General features: G+C 49.4%; 7 protein-coding genes across 7 annotated transcripts; 3 read left to right on the plus strand and 4 right to left on the minus strand.

Annotated features, from left to right (window-relative positions):
- Positions 1-240: 240 nt before the first annotated feature.
- Positions 241-5,842, minus strand: GIQ15_05219 (Rho1 guanine nucleotide exchange factor 3; the record flags this gene model as incomplete). The annotated part of the gene is made up of 3 exons (XM_033552636.1): positions 241-996; positions 1,063-1,323; positions 1,403-5,842. The coding sequence occupies 3 exons, from the start codon at positions 5,840-5,842 to the stop codon at positions 241-243; spliced, it is 5,457 nt and encodes a 1,818-aa protein (XP_033406366.1).
- A 718-nt stretch (positions 5,843-6,560) lies between these two features.
- On the minus strand, positions 6,561-6,965 carry GIQ15_05220 (uncharacterized protein; the record flags this gene model as incomplete). Its single annotated transcript, XM_033552637.1, has 1 exon — positions 6,561-6,965. The coding sequence occupies one exon, from the start codon at positions 6,963-6,965 to the stop codon at positions 6,561-6,563; it is 405 nt and encodes a 134-aa protein (XP_033406367.1).
- Positions 6,966-7,679: 714 nt separating this feature from the next.
- Positions 7,680-9,014, minus strand: GIQ15_05221 (arsenical-resistance protein; the record flags this gene model as incomplete). Its single annotated transcript, XM_033552638.1, has 4 exons — positions 7,680-8,336; positions 8,398-8,484; positions 8,547-8,689; positions 8,744-9,014. 4 exons carry the CDS (start codon positions 9,012-9,014, stop codon positions 7,680-7,682), a joined length of 1,158 nt encoding a protein of 385 aa, XP_033406368.1.
- Positions 9,015-9,480: 466 nt separating this feature from the next.
- Positions 9,481-11,157, minus strand: GIQ15_05222 (uncharacterized protein; the record flags this gene model as incomplete). The annotated part of the gene is made up of 6 exons (XM_033552639.1): positions 9,481-9,523; positions 9,590-9,979; positions 10,084-10,343; positions 10,405-10,433; positions 10,508-11,011; positions 11,079-11,157. The coding sequence occupies 6 exons, from the start codon at positions 11,155-11,157 to the stop codon at positions 9,481-9,483; spliced, it is 1,305 nt and encodes a 434-aa protein (XP_033406369.1).
- A 2,689-nt stretch (positions 11,158-13,846) lies between these two features.
- On the plus strand, positions 13,847-16,739 carry GIQ15_05223 (uncharacterized protein; the record flags this gene model as incomplete). The annotated part of the gene is made up of 7 exons (XM_033552640.1): positions 13,847-13,943; positions 14,344-14,647; positions 14,700-14,827; positions 14,886-15,743; positions 15,910-15,947; positions 16,008-16,541; positions 16,602-16,739. 7 exons carry the CDS (start codon positions 13,847-13,849, stop codon positions 16,737-16,739), a joined length of 2,097 nt encoding a protein of 698 aa, XP_033406370.1.
- Positions 16,740-17,297: 558 nt separating this feature from the next.
- On the plus strand, positions 17,298-19,213 carry GIQ15_05224 (acyl-CoA ligase; the record flags this gene model as incomplete). The annotated part of the gene is made up of 4 exons (XM_033552641.1): positions 17,298-17,573; positions 17,637-18,017; positions 18,074-18,506; positions 18,558-19,213. 4 exons carry the CDS (start codon positions 17,298-17,300, stop codon positions 19,211-19,213), a joined length of 1,746 nt encoding a protein of 581 aa, XP_033406371.1.
- Positions 19,214-19,486: 273 nt separating this feature from the next.
- GIQ15_05225 (ribosome assembly protein SQT1) lies at positions 19,487-21,019 on the plus strand (the record flags this gene model as incomplete). Its single annotated transcript, XM_033552642.1, has 1 exon — positions 19,487-21,019. One exon carries the CDS (start codon positions 19,487-19,489, stop codon positions 21,017-21,019), a length of 1,533 nt encoding a protein of 510 aa, XP_033406372.1.
- Between the last annotated feature and the right edge of the window lie 123 nt (positions 21,020-21,142).

The following is a 21,142-nucleotide window of genomic DNA, read 5'->3' on the forward strand; positions in this document are numbered from 1 at the left end:
TCGTGATTTTGGAGTCATATAAGAGCATATATCCAGGGGCAATTGGTAACCAGGATTGCCAGAACATGAATTATGGAATAGCCAACGAAAAAAGCCCAAAATCGAATAAATCGACAAAGAAAGGACAAAAAAAATAAAACGGGGATATCAGAACGGGTTAAGGTAGAAAGTTGAGTCGCATGCAAATTATCGTGGCAGTAGATCTCGAAAGGGGAAATAATCGTAGGTTATGAAGGGGTATTAGTCTTTCTGTCCTTCGTTTTCCAATAGCTCCAGTACGATCTGGCTTCTCTCGCGTTCGGGATGCTGCATACAGATCTTGACAGTACGAGCAACTGTGCCAAAGCCGGTTGATATTCCAAGACCGTTACGGCCCGCTCCTGTCGTGGAAGAAGCTGCATCATTGAAATTTGAGCCGCCTAGTGCACTTGCGGGGTGTTCAGCGGCACCACCTCCGTTACCACCATCATCTAACAGTGTCACATTTCTTCCAGCTATGACCTGTCGAAGACGACCGTTCATTGCGTTTCGGACTTCAACAAAATCCTCGTTGAACAAAAGGAGGAACTTTCCGCATATACAAGCCGCGTGAGCAATGCCGACAAATTCCATGACCACACTTCGGCTGACGTCTCCGTGTTTGTTGACATATACGGCGCATTCCTGGAAAGCAACAAGGAACTCACTGTCGCTAAGGCGGAACATTCCGAGAGGCCTGAGGTCCTTTACCCTGTTTGCGATGCTGGTAAGGTGCGATTGGACGTCTGCCTGCTCAGACTTAAGGTTCGGTACAGACCATGGGTGCTTCTTATCTAGGGTAAGGACTTCAACGCCTCTGGACGTGGAGATGGCCAGAGATGTTTGGAAAAGGTTGATGCCATAACTCTCCGCGGGAATATAGAAATCGTCATAATCACGGAAAAATTCAGTTTGGCCTCGTCGAGACAGGAAACGAGAGCGAGTTGAGGACGACTTTTGAAGGACGGGTTCCAAGACCTAAAGAATGTTGTGATTAATACGAATTGCACGAGTAGTTAAGAGCTGGTATAAGCCTTAACGTACCTTGAATGTCGAGGATATGCCATCTCGCTTCTTGTAAAATACCAAAGCTCGGTCCTTCATACGCCCTGCGGCGAAAAAACCTACTTCTCGGTTACCTGACAGTTTTTGTGGTGCGCGTCGCTGTGAGTCAGCCTGAACAGTGCCATTGACAGGGCAGATCGAGTCCAGGTGATATCCAATCAGGGACTTGTCAGAAATCAAGAGGAAAAGGTTGAATTCTTCAAAGATGGCGATTTGTGTGACACGCAACATTGAAATTCCCTATATTTCCAGCATCAGGCAAGTTAGATTGTGATATAGTTATAAATATAATCTTCAATAAATGAATAAAATAACCAACCTTTGTCCACCCTCGAGGATCATCGTATGCAGATATATAGACGCCATAATCCGTACCAATTGCACACATCATATTGCCCGGAGGCTGTTGAAACACGGTTGCGCAGTTGACAGTAGCCCTGCAAACAGGTAGAGGCCGGGATAAGTTGCGTTCATACTTCTTCTCTACCTCCCTAATTGCTCTATCGAGAGGGGTCCCCTTGATGATCGCGCTCCTGGGGGGAACGGCCTGGTCCGAGTAAGCGAAAGCGGAGTCGGATAGCACTCGCATCCTGAATGGCTCGGCATTCTGAGCATAAAGAGCGGCGGCATGTTTGGTCTTTGCCTCGTAAATCTTTTCACACCACTCTTGTCGTGATTGTGCTGTTGGAGCGTACAGAAAGTAAACGTCCCGTTTTCCAAGATGCTTAATCCTAAAAGGATATAGAATTTTCTCGTCTCTGGAGTTTTCCAAAACCGTGGTGGTAACCGATCTCCCAGCTGCGCCTGGAGCTGGAGAATTCGCCTGAGGAGCAGTTGCAGCATGTACAAGGCCACCTGGCGCACCAGTCCGAGGATTAGCCGGAGCAATACCCTTGACTGCAGACCTAACGACTGGATCATCGTTGGTGCTAACTAAAGTTAGTAGATCCATAGGTATAGGGAGTTTAGAGACATCGAATGTCTCATGCTTTACACCCGCCGCATCCCTGTGAATCACAATCTTAGCCAGGACAAGATAATGATCGAAGAGGATGGCCCGGATATCGACCCAATTGAATCTCTTTGTCCTTGGCCTTTGCAGGTCACCTTGATGTATAATTTCACGACCAAGATGTTCAAGGTTGAGTTCGACGACTGACTTCATTTCAGGTCTTAATTGCAGTTTCGAGCCTAGTTCTTTAAGGTCCATTTTTTTCGTCATTTCTCCAACTTTGTTGTCGCAGTCCAAAGCCACAAGCTTGATTTCCTCGATAGCTTGTAGTAGATTCGCTTTCTCTTCTGAATCTTTTTCCATGTTCTTATAAACGGTGTTCAAGAGAAGGGTGTAACGCTGAATGCGAGTAATGGGTGCTTTCAAGTACGTGTCCCAACTCAGCCTGTTTGACAATCTGTTCTCACGTGCCTGATTCAAGAATGAGCGGAAGAGCATGTTTGTTTCAGCTTCGCGGCGGACAAGATAATTGGCATTTGGGAATGTTGCTGCATATTCTGTGTACGCAGCTTTGGCCTTTCGAATCCATTCTCGGAAAATGTCACTGAAACCGACAATGAACGGGCCTTGCTCCTTTTGTCTATACTTCAACTGAGCAAGCAGATACTCCTCATTCACCCGCTTTACTGCATCCACTTTTCCGAAAACGTCTCTCAAGAACCTATCGAGACGTTTAGGGTTAATAACTGCTGGTTGAGATGACGCGAGAGTATCCCGATAAAGGGTCCGCAGGACATCAAGCTGTGCAATATAGGAGTCTTCAGTGGTGACAATTTCGTGTAAATTGTTTTGACGGTCAATCTCCTTCTTAGAGTGAGTAGAGAAGACTTCCTTGCCAATCTTGTAAAACGTTGCCCAGTCTTCTGCCTTTTTCTGCGCTTCTACCATCTTGAGATTGATTTTCTTCAAGGTCCTCATGCAGTGGTATGAGTAGCATCGTCCGAAAATATCATACTCTTGATTATGGAGACGAGATGAATAGCACCCTTGTCCAGTAATCTGCCATAGGACACCAGAAAGCGAGCCCGGGCCAAATTTGACCCATTCTTCATCCTTGATCAGGGCTCCTGCGGCGAGCATGCTCCTGACGACCCGCTCACTGAGGGTTTCAGCGTCAGCAGTATTCATGGTTGGAACTTTGTGGGTAAGTAAGGCAACAATTGCATCGACGATCGAATGTTCTTTCAAGTCTGCCTCGTCTTCCGCTAAATCCCTTATCCACGAGACAATGGCGCTTATTGCCCACGGCTCGGAACACTTTCTGAACTGCTCGCTAGATAGCTTGGTGGGGTGAAACTTCTTCCGTTTTCCGGCAGGGAGTACTGGTAGATCAAGAGTAACTGACGGGGTAGACATGGAAGAGTCGTAGGCAGCTTGCTTGGATTTGGCTTTATCGGCGTCAGTTTTCGACCGGATGATGGCGTCCGCAGTTCTATGGGTGGTTGTATGATCTGATAGGGATGTCGAGCGGGGAACGGCTGAAGTGGATTGGGAATGAGAATATGTGTCAGGCGAAGTAGGATATGGGGGCATGTTATATGGGTCAAGTGGTATTTGACCAGTCTGTTCATTAGAGCGATATGTGCCTGCAGGCATGAGATGCGGGAGTAGATTATGGGTTCCTGCCGGGACTGGAGGTGGCGGTAGAGGCCTGGAACTCATTCCCGGGTGGAAAAACAGGTCCTGTGGCTCCCCTTCTCCCGGCATATCACTGAGGGAGCTTGTAATTGAAGATGGCCTTCTGAGAGCGGCTTCGTCGCCGCGTTCGAAGCTCATTCTACGGCCGCCCGATGGTTCGGAGAGCCCACCTGTGCCAACAGCATCGACCCTGGCCGTGGCTTCGATTGATGGGAACGGATGTATAGAGTCTTGATCAATGCTGGGGTAATCGTACTGATTAGCAGTACTGGCCCTGCCTTCTGGTGGTGGATGGTTGGCTAGAGCTCCCGTGGGACCACCTTGCACTAAAGTGTCCTCTCCGTAATGCATGTCTGCACTATATCCTCCACCATAGAGACCTATATCATGCATGGCAAAATCACTATCACTGCTGGAATCAGCGGGTGGCACCGTGGCTGAAGGAAGTGGAGGCGGTTCTTGGTGCTGGTATCCGAACGAGCTAGTGGTTGATGTGTGGGTATTCCGCCGAGTACGCATAGCAGCTTCTTCTTCATCTGCCATCCGCAACGCCTCCAGACCAGCCGCCACTTCTGCATCACTATCGTCACTATAGGCATTATAGTTGACGTACTGTCCTGTCCCAGTGGAGCTGATATTTCCTCCATTGGTATGCGTTTGGACTTCGTCAGGTAGTAATTGCACGCCTGGAGATACAGCAGAAGTTGGATAAGCGGCATCATCAGATTCTTGAATAGGAGGCTGCTGTGGAAGAGGCCGTCTTGCTCGTGAACTGTGTCGCCTGGTCGTGTCTGGCCTCCCTTCCATTACGGCGGCCTCTACCTCTTTAATAATGTCATCGTAACTTGGGTCTGTCTGATCCCTGCCGTTTCGTCCTGTCGTAGAACCAACCCCGCCTTCATACTCAGACGGTGGGCCAGGGAGTGGTCTTGAATGCGGATGACGGGTCAAGGTATCAGTACGTTGGGGTAATGGCTGCGAGCTGTGATGTACCGGAGGTGGAGGAGGAGCGGGGCTCCCAGAGGAAGATGACATTGAATAGGTCGGTTTACTGGCAGGCCGGTAGCCTGCATCCTGAAGAGCCATACCGTGGGGAGGCGGACTAGGCAAGTACTGATTCTCGGGAGTTTGCGCGGTGGGCTTTACGGAAGAATACCTTCTGGGCCGCTCACTCGTTGCCTCTGTGCCATAAGACACCGTCGACTGCGAATGAGTAGACTGAGTGGGGTAGGGAAAGGACGAATACGCCGAAGGATGAGCGGATACCGGGGTAGCGGCAGTGGTTTGAGAAGCAATTGGTGGATACGTTTGATGATGGTGACTTGGCTGGTAATAATTGTTGTAGCTGTCCGTAGGGCGGGCCGACATGGGAACCGGCGAAGTGGGCACAACATGGGAAGATGGGAAGTATGATGGCGAGATGGAAGGGTACGATGACTGAACTGGCGTGCCTGCAGACCAGTTTACACCGGGAGACGACTGAAAGGAGCCCACCGAGGGCGAAGATTGGTATGCGGCAGGGTTATAGGTCTGCAGCGGCTGCTGGCTGGAGTACTGCGAGCCACCGATGGACGAGAATGCCTGGGGGTTATAGCTCGCCTGTTGGGGCACGGGAGCAGGAGGGTGCGAGAACTGCTGCGGATTGTAGGCCGGCTGCTGACCTGGAGAGGCAGAATTCGGAGCTTGGTACTGGTGCTGGTAGCCGGACAAGGCAGAGGAGCCATGCGAGGAAGCCTGGCTCACCGCAGAGTGCTGAGAGCTCCCGACCGAGAACTGCGAGTGCCTCGAGCCGAAGTTATTCGCTTGCGATCCACGCACACTGCCCCCTCCGCGGCCGTCATGGTACGGGTATTGGGACGAGCTGACTCCGCCAGCTGAGCGTGCAGCGTCATCGAAATAGCTTGTATCGTCTCCGGCCTGGTAGCTGGGCGACCGCTGCATCTGGGCGTGCGGTTTCTGGCTCGCGAAGTGAGGGCCGGTGGGATACTGTGTGGCGTACTGCTGCGACGGAGCTTGGGTTCCTGGCTGAGGATGAGGCTGAGATTGGCCATGCGACACACCGGGAGACTGTGGATAGGCGCGAGGATGGCGGTTCTCCTGGTCCGACATCTCGAGCAGGCCGGGAGCAGGTCTTGAGCAGGTCCTCTTGAGGCGCTCAGTCTGCACGCACGCTGCTCAGGGCTATCGATCTCGACGCAAGATGAGGCCGGAGACTGGACATGGGGTGGTACGGGCCGTTTGGCGTGGGCGTTGGCGCTGGCAGCAACGAGCGGAGGTTAGTGCAGGGCACTCAGCAGGCGGAATTTATCGAGGTTTTGCGACAGCCGGAGACACCATCGCTTCAGCAGAAAGAGGGACGAGACGGGACAGGCGGGCACTGCGTTGGCCGTTTGTCTGCTGTGTGTTTCGTGTATAGACCGAGATATCTCGACTTTGAGGTTGCGACGTCGTCTTAGTCATGCTTAGTCATCCCACACATACAAACATGGACAGACATAAACAACATAAGAACAACATCATCAACATACGACAACATACACGTTGGACGTTATAGATGCTTATGGTGGCTATATACATCAATGGACTTGATGTTACTGGCTACGACTCTACTATAACAAGACTTATCCGTTCGTGGAAGATACCTTATGACGATATTGACATTGCCATTAAGTGGCTTCTGATGATATGGCTTAAGGCAAGATATGTCTAACACAGATATGTCTATCGCAGATATGGCAGTTCACATGAGATCCCTCGCTTGCTATCTTGAGACGACTTGCTTCTATCTTGGTGATGTTTTTGTCGACTCGAGATCCATACAGTGCATCTAGCTAGGCAAAAGCTCCGTGATAAGTTTCTCAACACGGCCGCGGATTTCATTGCGGATTGGGCAGACGGCATCAACGCCCTGTCCGGCCGGGTCGTCGAGTTTCCAGTCGAGATAGCGCTTTCCGGGGAAAACAGGGCATACGTCCCCACAGCCCATGGTGATGACGGCTTCGCTGGCTTGGACAGCGTCGGTCGTGATGATCTTGGGCTTCTGGTCGGTGATATCGATACCCTCTTCGCGCATGGCTTCGACAACGGCCGCGTTGACGGAGTCGGCCGGGGCTGATCCGGCAGAGCGGACTTCAATCCTGTCGCCGGCGAGGTGGGAGAGGTAGCCCGCTGCCATTTGGGAGCGGCCAGCGTTGTGGCCGCAAACAAACAGGACACTAGGTTTGTCTGCCATTTTCAAGACGAATTTTCGTTGTTGTGGAGTAGCTCGTTTATTATAAAAAGAGACGGCCAGTCCTACTAGTTGGGTAGGAGAACGAAATCTGCAGGAGTTGAAGCTGGCAGGAAATATGTCAGAATCATCTCGTCTGGCGGAAGGGGGTCACTTATTTATTCTCAAGTCCTCTACATCCATGGGACTTCCCCTCAGGTGTGCGGCGTCACTGCGGCTCTGTGATTGGACATGTCCCCGGCGGGATACATATCTGAATATCTTGGCCTCAACCACTTCAAAACATCTATCTGGCTGGGCGCTTCGTCATCTCGCTATAACGCTCCTACTTTGGCCAAAGAGTAAGCCTCACTCTCCGGCCCCCAAACTTTGAGCAGAATTACTATTTCAGTCTACGGATTGCATCATTAGCCTGATACCTTATTTCATCCGTTGCTTCCCCGTGCGACTCATCGGCATGGCCATCGGTATTCACACACCTTGCCTCTCCCGACTTAATAGGTTCGGTCCGACCCCGCCCATCGTTACGCTTCGAAGAGAACCTTCCTCCAAGCTAATATCGGGATCTATCCGGCTCATGATAGGTTCGGCTGTTGTAAGCCGAATACACGGGATATCCAGCTTCTATTCATATATATCCTGATATTAATATTATTCTAGGCAGCAAGATAACGAGCTATTAGCAAGGTGAATACCAAAATTGACGAGTCCGGCGTTTCAGTCCTTCCAGCTCACTCTTCTGGCTATCGCTTTAACAACGTAAACGAGACCGAGAAGAACCGGCACCTCGATAAGTGGCCCGACAGTAGAGGCCAGCGCCTGGCTGCTATTCGGCCCGAACGTGGCGACAGCAACAGCAATTGCGAGTTCAAAATTATTGCTAGCTGCTGTAAAGCTCTGTGTGGCAGAGAGTTTATAGCCGAATCCGAGCCGGTAGGTAACGTATAGAGTCAGGAAGAACACTATCACGAAGTAGACGGTCAAAGGGGCTGCCACCCTAACTACCGAAACTATCTGATGAACAACCTGCTTGCCTTGCGAAGCAAACAACACCAGAATAGTGAAGAGAAGGCCTATGAGAGACCAAGGACTGATCCACTTTAAAAAGGTCTTATCATACCAAGCTGGGCTGGCGAGGTTGCGTAAACTGAAGCGAGTTATGATTGCAGCTGCCAGTGGTATCCCAAGGAATACCCCCACGCTCTTTGCAGACGTCGAGTATGAGAATGCGACCTCCCTGCTCGAGTGTCCGATTATCTTGATGAATAGAACGGCTAGAGGTGCGAATAATATCATCTGAAGCAGAGAATTGATCGCCACGAGGATAGCGCAATATTCATTATCACCGCCGGCAAGGCCGGTCCAGATCAGGACCTAAAAGGTATGCCTATTAGTTTTACTCATTATCATAGGCACGGGAGACGATGGAATGTACCATGGCTATACACCTCGCCAATCCCACAAGAATAAGCCCTTCCCTAAGCTCTGGTTCGTCTGGCAAGAAAGCCCAAGCTAAGCCCAGCTAAAGTCTCCAGTGTTAGCGAGTCCTTGATATATTCGCGACCAAAGGCTGCAGCAAGTTACCATTAGAAATGGAGCAATTATCCAATTGACCAGAATGCTAAAAGCGATCTGAATCCAGATCTCATGGGTTTGAAAGACATGGTGCAGCGACTCATAGCGCACCTTACAGAGGATCGGGTACATCATGATCAGAAGGCCGATTGCTGTCCTTTCTTAGCAAAGGTCCAATGTGTCCGATGATAATGGATGGAACACACCTATAGGGATGGAAACACCGACAAACGTTCCTTTTTGCAATGCTGGGCCAGTTCTAGGGACAAAATTGCCCAGTATAATACCAATTACCATAGCAAGTAATATCCAAAGTGCTAGAAAACGATCTAGTAGACCAAGTCCTTTGAATGCCGAGGTCTTAACCATTTGAGGCTGCTCCCCAGAGTCATTCTTTTCGACATCTGGACCTTGATCCGTGGAATGGGTATTTTCGCCCGCTATGCTGGGCTTCTGTTCGTCTTCAGGAGTTGCCATGGTTGGTGTGAGAACAAGGGGATGTCTGGGTATAATTAATTTGTGATGGACAACACAGTAAGTAGTTTGGTAATTGGATTTGGACTATTAAGATGTAGCTGGAGCTCTCACTCCCTTTATATGCCATGGTCTTCTTAAGGTGGTGATAGGGAGGCCAACTGGTGTTTGGTTATAGTTTATGTCACTGGCTCAAGGGATTGGCTGTTGGTTAGCACCCGGCTTCATACACCTCTGCAGCCATCAACGGCGCAAAAACAATAGTAGAAATGTCACTGAAGCAAGAAGATTGGTTCCGGGCTGCTGACAGGCAGATATGACATGCTAACTTGGTGACATCTTACTCTCTCGTTACTCTTGGCCTGCGTTGGTAGGGCATTGGCGAAGGTACCCTGGTGGTGGAAGAAATGTAGCTAAGCAATTACTGCGGATGATGATTGCTTTCCCATCTAATTCATGAGTTATAATGTCACGATTCCCGAAATTGGGCTTCCATAGCGATCTGGTTGAATCTGATAATTGGGCAGCTGGTGCGAATGCATGCTCATACTGGAATCCTGAAGCGCTCGCCTCCATACCGAGACATAGTGATACAACTCAAGACATTCCCTGCCATCGTATGTATCGTTGCATCAACGAATCGCCATTCATCAGCGGACAAGGTATCCTCCCTCATCAGCCGCTCCAACTCCTCATCAATCTCACATTCGACCTGGAATAGTAATCCCCGAGTCATATCCATGGCAGCATCAAAGCTGGACAGGTTTAGCTGCTGCCTGACTACATCTACCGCATTAATGAGATATATGGCCGCTCCAGTATCGTAAGCTTTCTTTTCCTTTTCCCATGAGCCCAGGTCATTGGCGATACAGACGTGGTGGTAAACCAGTCGGAGGTATCTGGCCAGTTGGGGGCTGTTGATATCAACGGAAGAGTTAAGGGAGAATTTGACGGTGCCTAATACATAGCTGTTGGGTTTTAGCGAAGGCGAGACCTTTTAGGTATATGGTAAACCAGGCGGGAAGGAAGAGACTGAAATGGCTGAAATGGAAGAAAAAGAACTGGCACATACGATATTCCCGCATCCTGGTGTCGATAAAGCAAATAGTCGTCCATACTATTGTACTTTTCCGGCGGGCCAGGGCGGTTGAAGAACCGGATCATCTCCTCGATCATCACTCTGCCAGCATCGTTCCCATTCTTGCGGTCGAGCTCAAAGATTTCCGCGATGGTTTCATCTATTAGCGACTCGAGGGTGGTTTCAGGGTGGTGTATGTTGGAATTACTCTCGGGCTGCATACGCGAAATGAAAACTTTCTGGACGCCAGTGAACTTTCAGGTGGAACATGGGTTAGATACGAGCCATGAATCCAGCATTGGCATCTCCACTCACTGTGGAAATATCGTGCATCTCCCAGAAATCTGGAGTAAAGTAATATATCGATATACGTTAGTTCTAACATGCATTCACATCCTCCCTGTTAAGCTGCACTTACCATCGAACACGAAGACGAAAACATTAACCACTGCCAAAAGCCTCGCACGCTGTTCATCAGCTTCCGGATACAGGTAGATAGGGAACCTAGCCCATCCGTTCGCGGCATTGGACAGGATCTCCTCCTGTGCAATTCGAGTAATGCTGCCGCCTGGTCTTGATGCTATCTGCGCACAATCACCTCCCGACAGCTCCTGTAGGAAGAGATTGACCGTGTCTAAAGATAGCCGCCAGTGCTTGCTTTGACGACATGCAAGAATTCCGCTGGTCCATGGAAGCCCGGCAGCCACTGGATCAATGTATATACCATTGTCACTTCGCCCAGCGGCTTTTTTACCACTGGATTCCTTACGAGCGGCTAGGTCTAGGAAAGTCTGACGCCGAATATGTTCATAGAGCTGGAGTTGAGGGGCCTTCAAGTAATTGTGCTTGATTCCATGCCTGTAATCATAGGCGTAATGAATCGGGAACTGATGCTCTTGATCGCTCACGGAGGTAAGGCCGTCTATTATCCTCTTAGCGTCCACTCAGCCATCATTATATTGGATATCGTGGGTATATTGAGTAACTACCTCGGACAGAAATGATATCGATTTTGTCTTTCATATTGCTTTGCTTGATATTCTGCTCGTTTATCTCGGCCTGCTGCATTTTCAGGCTCTTTGAGGGGTATCAGGCAAACAAGAGTTGGGCCTCCATGATGCGGGCAAGCTGGACATCGCCCTTATATGCGATCGACTCTGGCTTTACATAATATCCGCAGCCCACGGCCACATCTGATATAACTTTTATGCGAGGAGTCAGAAGGATTGTTGATCCTTTAAGTGGCTTCATGCAGTCGAGCTGAGTCCTTCGTGGTGGTGCTCATTTGATCGAGTTGATACGTCGTGGTTGGAGGTTGTTCTCCCGTTTGACATCCCTGTAGGAACTTATGCTAACTATACCAGTTGACTATGCCCCCTTTAGTTAATAGTTAAATGGTTAACTAGTTACAGTTGAGCGATCGGCGAGGTCGACGTCGAATTAATTAACTAGTTGACCAATTATTTTCTGCGCCTATAAAAGTAACCCCGACCTCATCAGAGACGAAGATAGGGTCGCCGCACCATTCCATGGCACAACTGCGCAAGCCACGATGAAACTTCTCCAAGTATTCACCGTCGGCATACGATCGTCAACAGGAGAAATTGTCCATGACATTACACTGCGATGGCCCCGTCATCGAGCCTGTAGTGACTGAGGGATCGCGTTGTCCAACTCTTTCACTGCTATTTGTCACAGTCTAAAACAAAGAATAATCAGAGTCACTGGCTCTTTCATGGGGATATTCAATATTTCCCGTCTCATATTTTCACTGTTCTATGCCCATTCAATGTTCCGTCTCATGTTTCACTGATGGGGATGCAGTGGCTTTGGATGGCTGCATGATTGCTATCAGTTAATACATGAGACGGTATCATTCACCATCTACTTCCTTATGGGCCTCCGTTCATTGTATGGATAGCCAATCTTGAGTGAGTGGCCTTCTTGTAGGCTGAGAGGCCGTCTATAAGAACCTCCTTCTTCCCAGTTTCAATTCTCTTTTTCTTCTTCCTTTTCTTTTGTATCATGGTAATAAATGACCTTGTATCTTCCTTTACAAGGGTGCCTCTCTCTTTATATATATCCATTATCTACTTCGCCATTGTTTATATGCCCCGGAGTTCGATCCATTACCTATCGATTTCTCTCCTAGGACGAGTAAGGCAATACAAGTCTTGACCCTGACCTCTACACGCCGAAAAACAGAAGATTTTAGGCCAACGGTCTTCGTCGATAATGCGACCTCCCTGGAGGGCTGGGTCGCCGAATTCAGAAAATACTTCAGCGAGATGTTGACGATCTATATGTTTCAGGGCTCAACGAAGAAGTCGACTGCAGACACCTTCAAACGTTCCCGTATAGTTGACGACGGCAACCGTCCTACACAAACATCCCAAGGAGGACCCTAAATCCGCGTTCGTCGTGTACTTGCGCCGTACCTTGGTTCGGTCGTGGATGATCCAGCGGGCCATCAACCTAAAGTTGGTATTTACACAACTCACCCAGAGTTTGCAACCGACGCATTGATACCCATAAATCCTATGGTTTGCTCTATACTGGATTTCCTTTGGAGTTATAAGGACTCCCTCCGTTGCGCCATGGGGGAAGTTCTCCTACGGCGTAATACTACGCAGCGTAAGCCAAAATCACCCCCCAAATCGAGCATTTCTGAGTTGACTATGACAAGGTTATTTCTTTTCCCGGGCGATGGAGTTCCCATGGATGGCCTTCAAGCCGCGACGCTACTCGGAAGCCTTTGGTTGCGTTATTGTCTGGTTCATAAAGGCTTTGTAGCCGGTGTTCCATGTTTTGCAATAGAAACTATGACGGCATTGATCGAAGTCCGCGCAGTGGGAGATTTCCCCCCATTTACGCCATATTTAAGACCACAGGTACTTGCATCTCCAAGTCGTCCATTCGATTTCATTTCCATATACCCTATCCGTCATATACACACGGCAGGATTTATACTTACTGGTACATCGAGATCTTTATATGGCTACACTTGGCCTTGGAAGGATTAATATAAAGCGGTACAGGCGGGAGGAATAATATCGCAATACTTCGACTCTCCAGTGCTGTTGGAGATTTATATATACGGTAAGTCCTTACTCAAACCATCTCTATCGCACGATAGGCTTGCTGTCGTTGGCATTCACTCGGATATTATGTTTCAACGATTACACCGTGCAACCTTCTCAAACACTTCACTACATACCATCTCCATAGAGGAATGTCCCACAGGCACTTCATTTATCCCGGCTTCCCTTCCTTCATATACCTAGTATTTCGTCACTCGTGGCACGAGTTTTTTACGCCCACCCTCCTGGAGTCACGCTCTGTATTCGCTCATTCCGTGGCAATCTCTGGCCTTTGGCACGTCAAACTCCGGCCTTCACGCCCAACTACAGTGAAAATATACCCATTTCTCTATTATTTTCACTTTGACTCACCATATTGCTCACTGCGATGGAGATACGATCTGTGAATCCGTACCCAAGGGGTCTTCATATAATCCCCTCCCCCCGCTGGTTTCTCTGTCGCTCTTTTCCTTCCCCTTTTCCTTTCCTAAGATAACGATACACCGGTTTCTTGCTTTTAACTGACCATTTTGACTTAAGAGCTCCTAAATAGCGAGTCATCGTTTCATATCTCGGATCCTGCTCTGCTTCTCGCCCCCTTTGCCCAGAGGATATTAGTGCCATTCCGAACTCCAGCCAGCGTTTGTCAGGTATAGCGTAAGCTCTCCTCGGGCGTCATGGCGGGAGCTAAGAACAGTGTACTGAAGGTCACTGGCCGCGTTGGGGTTGCTCGTAGAAGCAGGGCACCCAAGAAATCACAGGCTTCAACTCAAGGTAAGTCACATATAAAACTGATTCCATAACATTCCTACCTTCTTAGATTCCATATTTTCCTATATTTCTATCCCTTGGCTGTCTTGTAAGCTGGGGAGCTGGTATATACCCACATCCTATGCCATGGTCTTGAGAATCATCAGGCCATCAGAAATACATCGAGCTAGGCACATAGCTACCACTAACATACTCTCACTGGAATCATTTCTCTTCTTTTATCTCCCCTACTTCGCCTAAAAGAAGCGATATCACGTGTGACACAATCTGGTGAAGCTATAAAGGAGAGTCCCCTTTTTGGAAAACAAAACCTCACTTTCTTTCATGATACAACCCTCTACTGCTTCATTCATCAAAATTTGGTTACAAACTACAACATGATACAATACTGACAGCTATATAGCTAATAAATTGTTGTCCTGGGCTAAATCAGGATCCAGTCCCTCCTCGGCAGAGACAGACCGTGACGAGGCACAGGAAAAGGGGAATGGGATCGTCGTTCCCATTCTCGAAAATGACCTGCAAGAACCTCACGGCGAACCTCCAGCATGGGCTGAGGATCGTATTGTGCTTGGAGATGCGCTTCCCTGGTTCCATTCAGTACAGGGAGGCTGCTACTACCTCGACAATATCTGTCGCGGTGTCCTGATTGACGGAGACTGTGGTGACCGATCATACATCGACGATGAGATTGTCATCACAAGAGTGTACGTTATCCTCGCATCTAAAATGGAAGTAACTTTTCTGACGTGTATATAGGGGCGGTTCATGCAAGAAGACGAAGGAAGGTAAGCTGGTCATGACGAAAGACCACGACCCCAATGGGCCCATCCTTCGGTCTCTCTTGAACTCCATGAGGTTCGAGATTCCTATCGGCCTCGTTCTAGGTAAAGCTGAAACCCCATATTCCATTTTTCATATATTTTATCTAACCCCAAAGTATAGGAGCTAAAAATGTGAACTGCAGCACAAAACTCCCATATAATTTCAATGTATTGGGTTATTTCAGAATTACTGATATCTGGTTTGAGCAAGTCGGAAAGTTTAAAGGTGCTCAGATGCGCTTTGAGAAGCTCGACCTCACGACGAAAAGCTGGTGGTCACCAAAGGACTCTGCTGATCCTCTCCCTCTAGAGAAACGCGAGTCTGTAACGCCAGCAGAGAACCCAGTCTGCACTTACTGTTCGAAAGGTAGCCCCAAAGTCTTTGAACAAGGCTGGATGTGTCTCTATCAGTTGTGCCCAGAATTTTGGAAAATGAATGATTCAATACCGCCATCGCAGCTCGATTTCGCCCAGGAGTTTCTCTCCAAAAGGTCGAACCCAGTCAACCGTGTTCAGCCTTATTGTAGCCTGGTTCCAAACCTCCTTTCGACTTTCTCCGATAGTCAGACTGACGTCACCGGCACACGCGTTGCATGGAAAGGAATCATCTGTCCGAAATGCAAGGCATGCATCGCCCGAATCCACTGGAGATTTTGGGAGTGTACAACGGCCGGCTGCGGTTTCCGATACGACCCACCGATGAACCGTGTTTCTTTACGATCTGTGTTGTCTGATATGGAGATGGGCGCATCTGGTCATAGACTGCCAACCATACCCAAGGACACAACCGTTATGCCAACCATTCAATACATGAAAAACTACCGTAAAGATACCTTTGTTCTTCCAGGGGTCGGCATCGTGACCCATTTTGCGGCAAATCGGACAATAAACAGTCGCCCTTGTGGACCTGATGATCTTTTCAACCAGTTGCAAGTGGAAGATCTCGGTCTAAGACGGTATCCTATCTCTCCTAGCGTGGGTATGTTTGATCTACTTTCCTTTCAACCCTTTTTCGTGCTTTGACCCGCTCTGCCTTTCTTATACAAACGGAGGACGGAAGCGGACATAACAAAGAGAAACCCACCGCAATTCAGCTTTGCATCCTTTTTATGTTGCAAGAGCTAACAATATATATTTGGATATAGTTGCTGGAACTCTGACCTCTCATTTCGCTGTCAACTATGTAAGCTAACTCCCAGCACTCTCTTATACTCATATCATATACCTAACATGCCATCTACAGGGAATGCCATATAAATATATTGTGAGCGTGGACTCTCGACCCTTCAAAACTGCTCCGCAGGTTATAATCAGTGCCCTCGAGCGTCTAAAATGGGCCACGAAGCAAACAGTGAACGCCGAAGAGTTTCAAACGCCAAACGAGCTCCTTGCGCTTGGCTACTTTGAGGATATGTCGATTGGGTACCATGACGACGGTGAATCATCACTTGGTCCCACGATCGCAACCCTCTCACTTGGAGCACCGGCAACCATGCTGATTCGTATGAAAGACGAGTATTACAACGGATTTAGGAAGAGAGATAAGGAAAAGGTCTACCTGCAAGACGACCCTGTCCTCCCAGGTTGCGCCAACGAAGAGGCAAGAGCAGAACTTGCACGGGAGTTCCACGCCGGTGAAATTACTGCAAAAGAGTATCTGGAAGCGCGACAGGCTCTACCTACGACGAGACGAGAGGCACCACCTATCTGTACGATGGCGCTCAGCCATGGTGATCTGGCCGTTATGCATGGGCCTGACCTGCAAAAGTATTACGAGGTACGTCTTTAAACAAGATTATGTGCTGCCGCTTCCATTATGCTTACTGTATGTTGATAGCACTCCGTCATCCCATCAGGTCGACTTCGATTCGCTCTGACTGCACGATACGTAATGCCCGACCAGGTGGAAGCTTCTGAGCACTGGAAAGGAGACTACGACCCAATCCCAGAATTTGAATACGACGGGGACGAGTAGCATTTCATACTATCTCCCGCCTCTCACTTCGACGGCATCTTAATTACCACTCAATCTCTAGCGATACTGACCAACTAAGCTATGTTATACCGATATTTGACCATCAACTTTTCTTTTTCTACTGTGGAGCATCATTAGGCGTGGGGTGCATACTGCATATGGGGGTTAAAGGTCCGGCGTTATACAATCTTTATCACGGCTCTATCATATACTCTTCAATACATATATCTACAACAACCGGTCATAGTCACAAGAGTAAATCCACATAAAGTTCTCTATTTCCTTTTAACTGTGTGAACAAGATTTAACCCCCGGATTGTTAAATGGTTACAGGGGCGCCGGTGCCTCGGTTAAGGCTCGGCTCGATCGCGGGCTGGGACAAAGCGCGATTGGCTGCGACTTTATAGCTTAGGCCCCTTATATGGCCGAGGAAGCTGTTGATATAACTATGCGCTCCCCTCACTTCTCCTTGTTACCTTCATCTACACGCTGAATCAAGATAGTACACTCCGTACTAGTCGTCGAGCTGTAAAGACAACCTCATACTGTCACGCGAGGATGGTGTTTTATCCGCCAGCCAGGGCCGGGGAGCTCCCGAAGGTACCAGACGATGTTCCGATCTGCGATTTCATGCTGGACGAGAAGAGCGGTCGCATGCCGTTTGCTTCGTCGAGAAACCCTTTCATCTGCGGCATTACAGGCAGGACATACTCGGTGGCCCAGGCCGCTGAACGGGTCGACGTCCTCGCTCGCGCGCTGGCAAGGGAGTTTGGCTGGCATCCAAACAGAGGCTCGGAGTGGGAGAAGGTCGTCGGCATCTACAGCTTCAACTCTGTAAGTATACATAGATACCAAGTGAAAGCAATGGCTGATTCTGTTACGCTTCGGACTCGCTAGATTGACTATCTGGTGCTATGCTGGGCTATCCATAAGCTGTCTGGCATTGTGAGCGCGGCCAACGCAGTCTACTCTGCACCAGAGCTGGCACATCAGCTGAAGGATTCGCGCTGTCGGGCCCTGTTCACCTGTCTTCCATCCTTGCCCGATGCATTGGAGGCTGCTGAGAAGGCCGGGATTCCAAAGAGTCGTGTATACATTATCGATCTCCCTGCCGAGTTCACTGGTTCGGCAAAGACTCCCACAGGGTTCAAGACGCTGGAGCAGTTTATAACTGAGGGCTACTCTCTTCCACCCCTCGAGAAGACCAAATGGGCTCCTGGCCAGGGTGCGAAACAGACTGCCTTCCTGTGCTATTCGAGCGGGACCTCTGGCTTACCGGTAAGATGGCTTTACTCCTTTTCTATCAAAACGACAGTGACTGATTCTGTGCATAGAAAGGTGTGATGATTGCCCATCGAAATGTCATCGCAAACACCATGCAGATAAAGCAACAGGAGCAATCCGAACGGGACGCTCGAGTCAAGGACGGAAAGCCGGCCACGGGAGTTAGCCTGGGTCTGCTGCCTCAAAGTCACATCTATGCACTGGTGGTCCTGTGCCATGTCGGCCCCTATCGTGGAGATTCGCTCGTCATTCTCCCCAAGTTCGACATGGCGCAGTATCTTGGAGCTATTCAGAAACACAGAATCAGCACCCTGTACCTGGTTCCCCCGATCATTATTGCCATGCTGCGAAATAAGGCAGTGTGTGACAAGGTAGATCTATCGTCAGTGTCTGCCATTTTCACAGGCGCCGCACCACTTGGTAAAGAGACGGCCGAAGAGCTTCTGGCCTGGAAGCCATCGTGGGCCATCAAACAAGGCTATGGTAAGTCATGAAAACAGTATCTTTGAATACATGCTGACACCACGATCACAGGCCTTACTGAGACATGCACGGTCGTATCGTCCACAACCGTCTTCGATACCTGGCTGGGTTCGTCGGGATGCCTTCTCCCAGGCTTTGAAGCCAAGGTCGTCTCTCCCGAGGGCACCGAACTGACCGGCTACGACCAGCCAGGTGAACTCGTCGTACGATCCCCTTCAGTCGTCCTGGGCTACCTCAACAACCCCAGGGCAACCGCAGAGACTTTCCAGGACGGCTGGATGCGTACCGGTGACGAAGTAGTATTCCGCATCTCGCCAGGGGGCACCGAGCATCTTTTCATCGTCGACCGTATAAAGGAACTGATCAAGGTCAAGGGCATGCAAGTTGCACCCGCCGAGCTAGAGGCTCACGTCCTCTCTCACCCTGACGTCGCCGACTGCGCCGTCATCCCCGTACCCGACGAGAGAGCCGGAGAACTGCCCAAGGCCTTCGTCGTCCGGGGAGCCTCTGCTGCCGGCAAGGATGACGCCGAGCTCACTAGGTCGATACAGCAGTACGTCGAAGAGCACAAGGCCCGACACAAGTGGTTGAAGGGCGGCGTCGAGTTCATAGATGTCATCCCCAAGAGTCCCAGTGGTAAGATCCTCCGTCGCCTGCTTAGAGACCGGGAGAAGGAAACTCGAAGGAAGAAAGAAGCGAAGTTGTAGATAGAAAAAAACTTCGTGTTTGCGGCGTTTGGTCAGCATTTATAATCAAGATATTGGAAACGCATCTTCCACCGGCTTCTTCTCGATATATTAGATGTGTGCTATTTATTATATATTCTAATCTTGATATCTTTTGTATTTGAATCGATCTCTACTCATCTACTGATATCGCGCTGGAGGCACTGCTATAATACCTGCGCAAACTGCCCCTCATCACCCCTCCAACTTTTTTTTTTATTTCAACGCAAATAACGAAGTAATAACATCAACACGATGTCCGGCCAGCACCCACAGCCGGATCCCATGGACGAGGACCGGGGCGAACATAGTGAAGATGAATTCATAGACGAAGCAGATGCAGAAGAAGTGGTCCAGGTCGACGATGACCACCCGATGGAGGAGGACGAAGAACTGCTGCTCGAGAACGACTCCTCCGCGCACTTCGACAAACATACCGACTCCATATTCTGCATCGCACAACATCCAATCCATCCTGAAATCATAATCACTGGCTCCGGAGACGATACCGCATATATATTCGACTCGAGTCAGGCGGCTTCTGAGAAACCGCTACTCCCCAAGAGCTACGAAACCACGCCGCAACAGAGTAAAGAGAGAGAATCGCTGCCTGTGATTGCGCATTTGGACGGCCATAAAGATTCAGTTAATGCAGTTTGTTTCACCTCTCCGCGGGGTGAATATGCTGTTACCGCTGGTCTGGATGGGAAGCTACGCGCCTGGAGAGATACGAGTGGCAATCTGGCTGGGAAGTCATGGCAATTTTTGGCTGAATCGCAGGAAGTCGAGGAGATAAACTGGATCGCGACTTGCCCGTCAAGCGGAAATGAGGAAAACGAGCAGACTCAGAATGTTGTTGCGGTTGGTGCTAATGATGGGAGCGTATGGGTCTATCGCATCGACGCGAGAGAGGATTCCCCCGAGCCACTTACGATTATTTCTACGTTCTTTCAACATACCGCATCTTGTACAGCTGGTGCCTGGACACCGGATGGACAGCTATTAGCTACTGTCTCCGAAGAAGGGAGCTTTTATGTCTATGATGTCTTTGGGTCTGCAGCTGCGGCTGGATTCACTTCCTCTGCCGGTACGCAATCGGTCGTTGCGCTGACTGTACAAGACCAGAGATTCGCTGTTGAAGGAGGACTGTATTCGGTTGCCATCTCACCTTCTGGTACGTTTGCTGTTGTCGGTGGTGCAGAAGGACATATCAAGGTTGTCGGTCTACCACGAGTGTCTGATACCTCGTCCACAAAATCCAAATCTAAGGGTAAAGGAGCCTCTGGTCCGTCCGGTGGAGCAGGAGCCGGAACACTTCTTGCCTCTCTCCAAGCTCAGTCGGACGGTATCGAGTCACTCTCCTTCTCCTCTCCACCCCTGAATCTCCTTGCAGCAGGGTCCGTCGATGGATCGATTGCTCTCTTCGACGTTGCACACAGATTCGCTGTTCGACGACACATCCGCGGCGCCCATGAAGAATCAGCTGTGGTAAAGGTCGAGTTCGTCCAATGTAAGACCAACGCCTCCTCGGCCGGGACGTCGCCGGGGAGACCCTGGCTTCTAACCTCTGTGGGTATGGATGGCGTTGTAAGGCGGTGGGATACCCGAGGCGGCACCGTAGCTGCTGGTCATGGCTTGTTAAAAGAATGGAGAGGCCATCTCGGCGTTTCTGAAAATGAAGAAGGAGAACAGGCGGGTGGTATATTGGGTTTTGTACAGGGTGATAAGGAAGGAGGACGAATTGTCACTGCTGGTGATGATGGAGTGGCACTGGTATTTGAAGAATGAGTGTCATAAAAATGGATGGCGGGCCCTGGATGATATTGATTTAGCGTAACAAGGACGGGCATAGATATTTGTATTGAATGAAAAATAATTGAAGCCGTCAGGATGATAAGGAGTTTTTCTGTT

This window comes from Arthroderma uncinatum (genome assembly GCF_011692745.1).
Source record: "Arthroderma uncinatum strain CBS 119779 chromosome Unknown scaffold3, whole genome shotgun sequence".
NCBI classification, from domain to species: domain Eukaryota; kingdom Fungi; phylum Ascomycota; class Eurotiomycetes; order Onygenales; family Arthrodermataceae; genus Arthroderma; species Arthroderma uncinatum.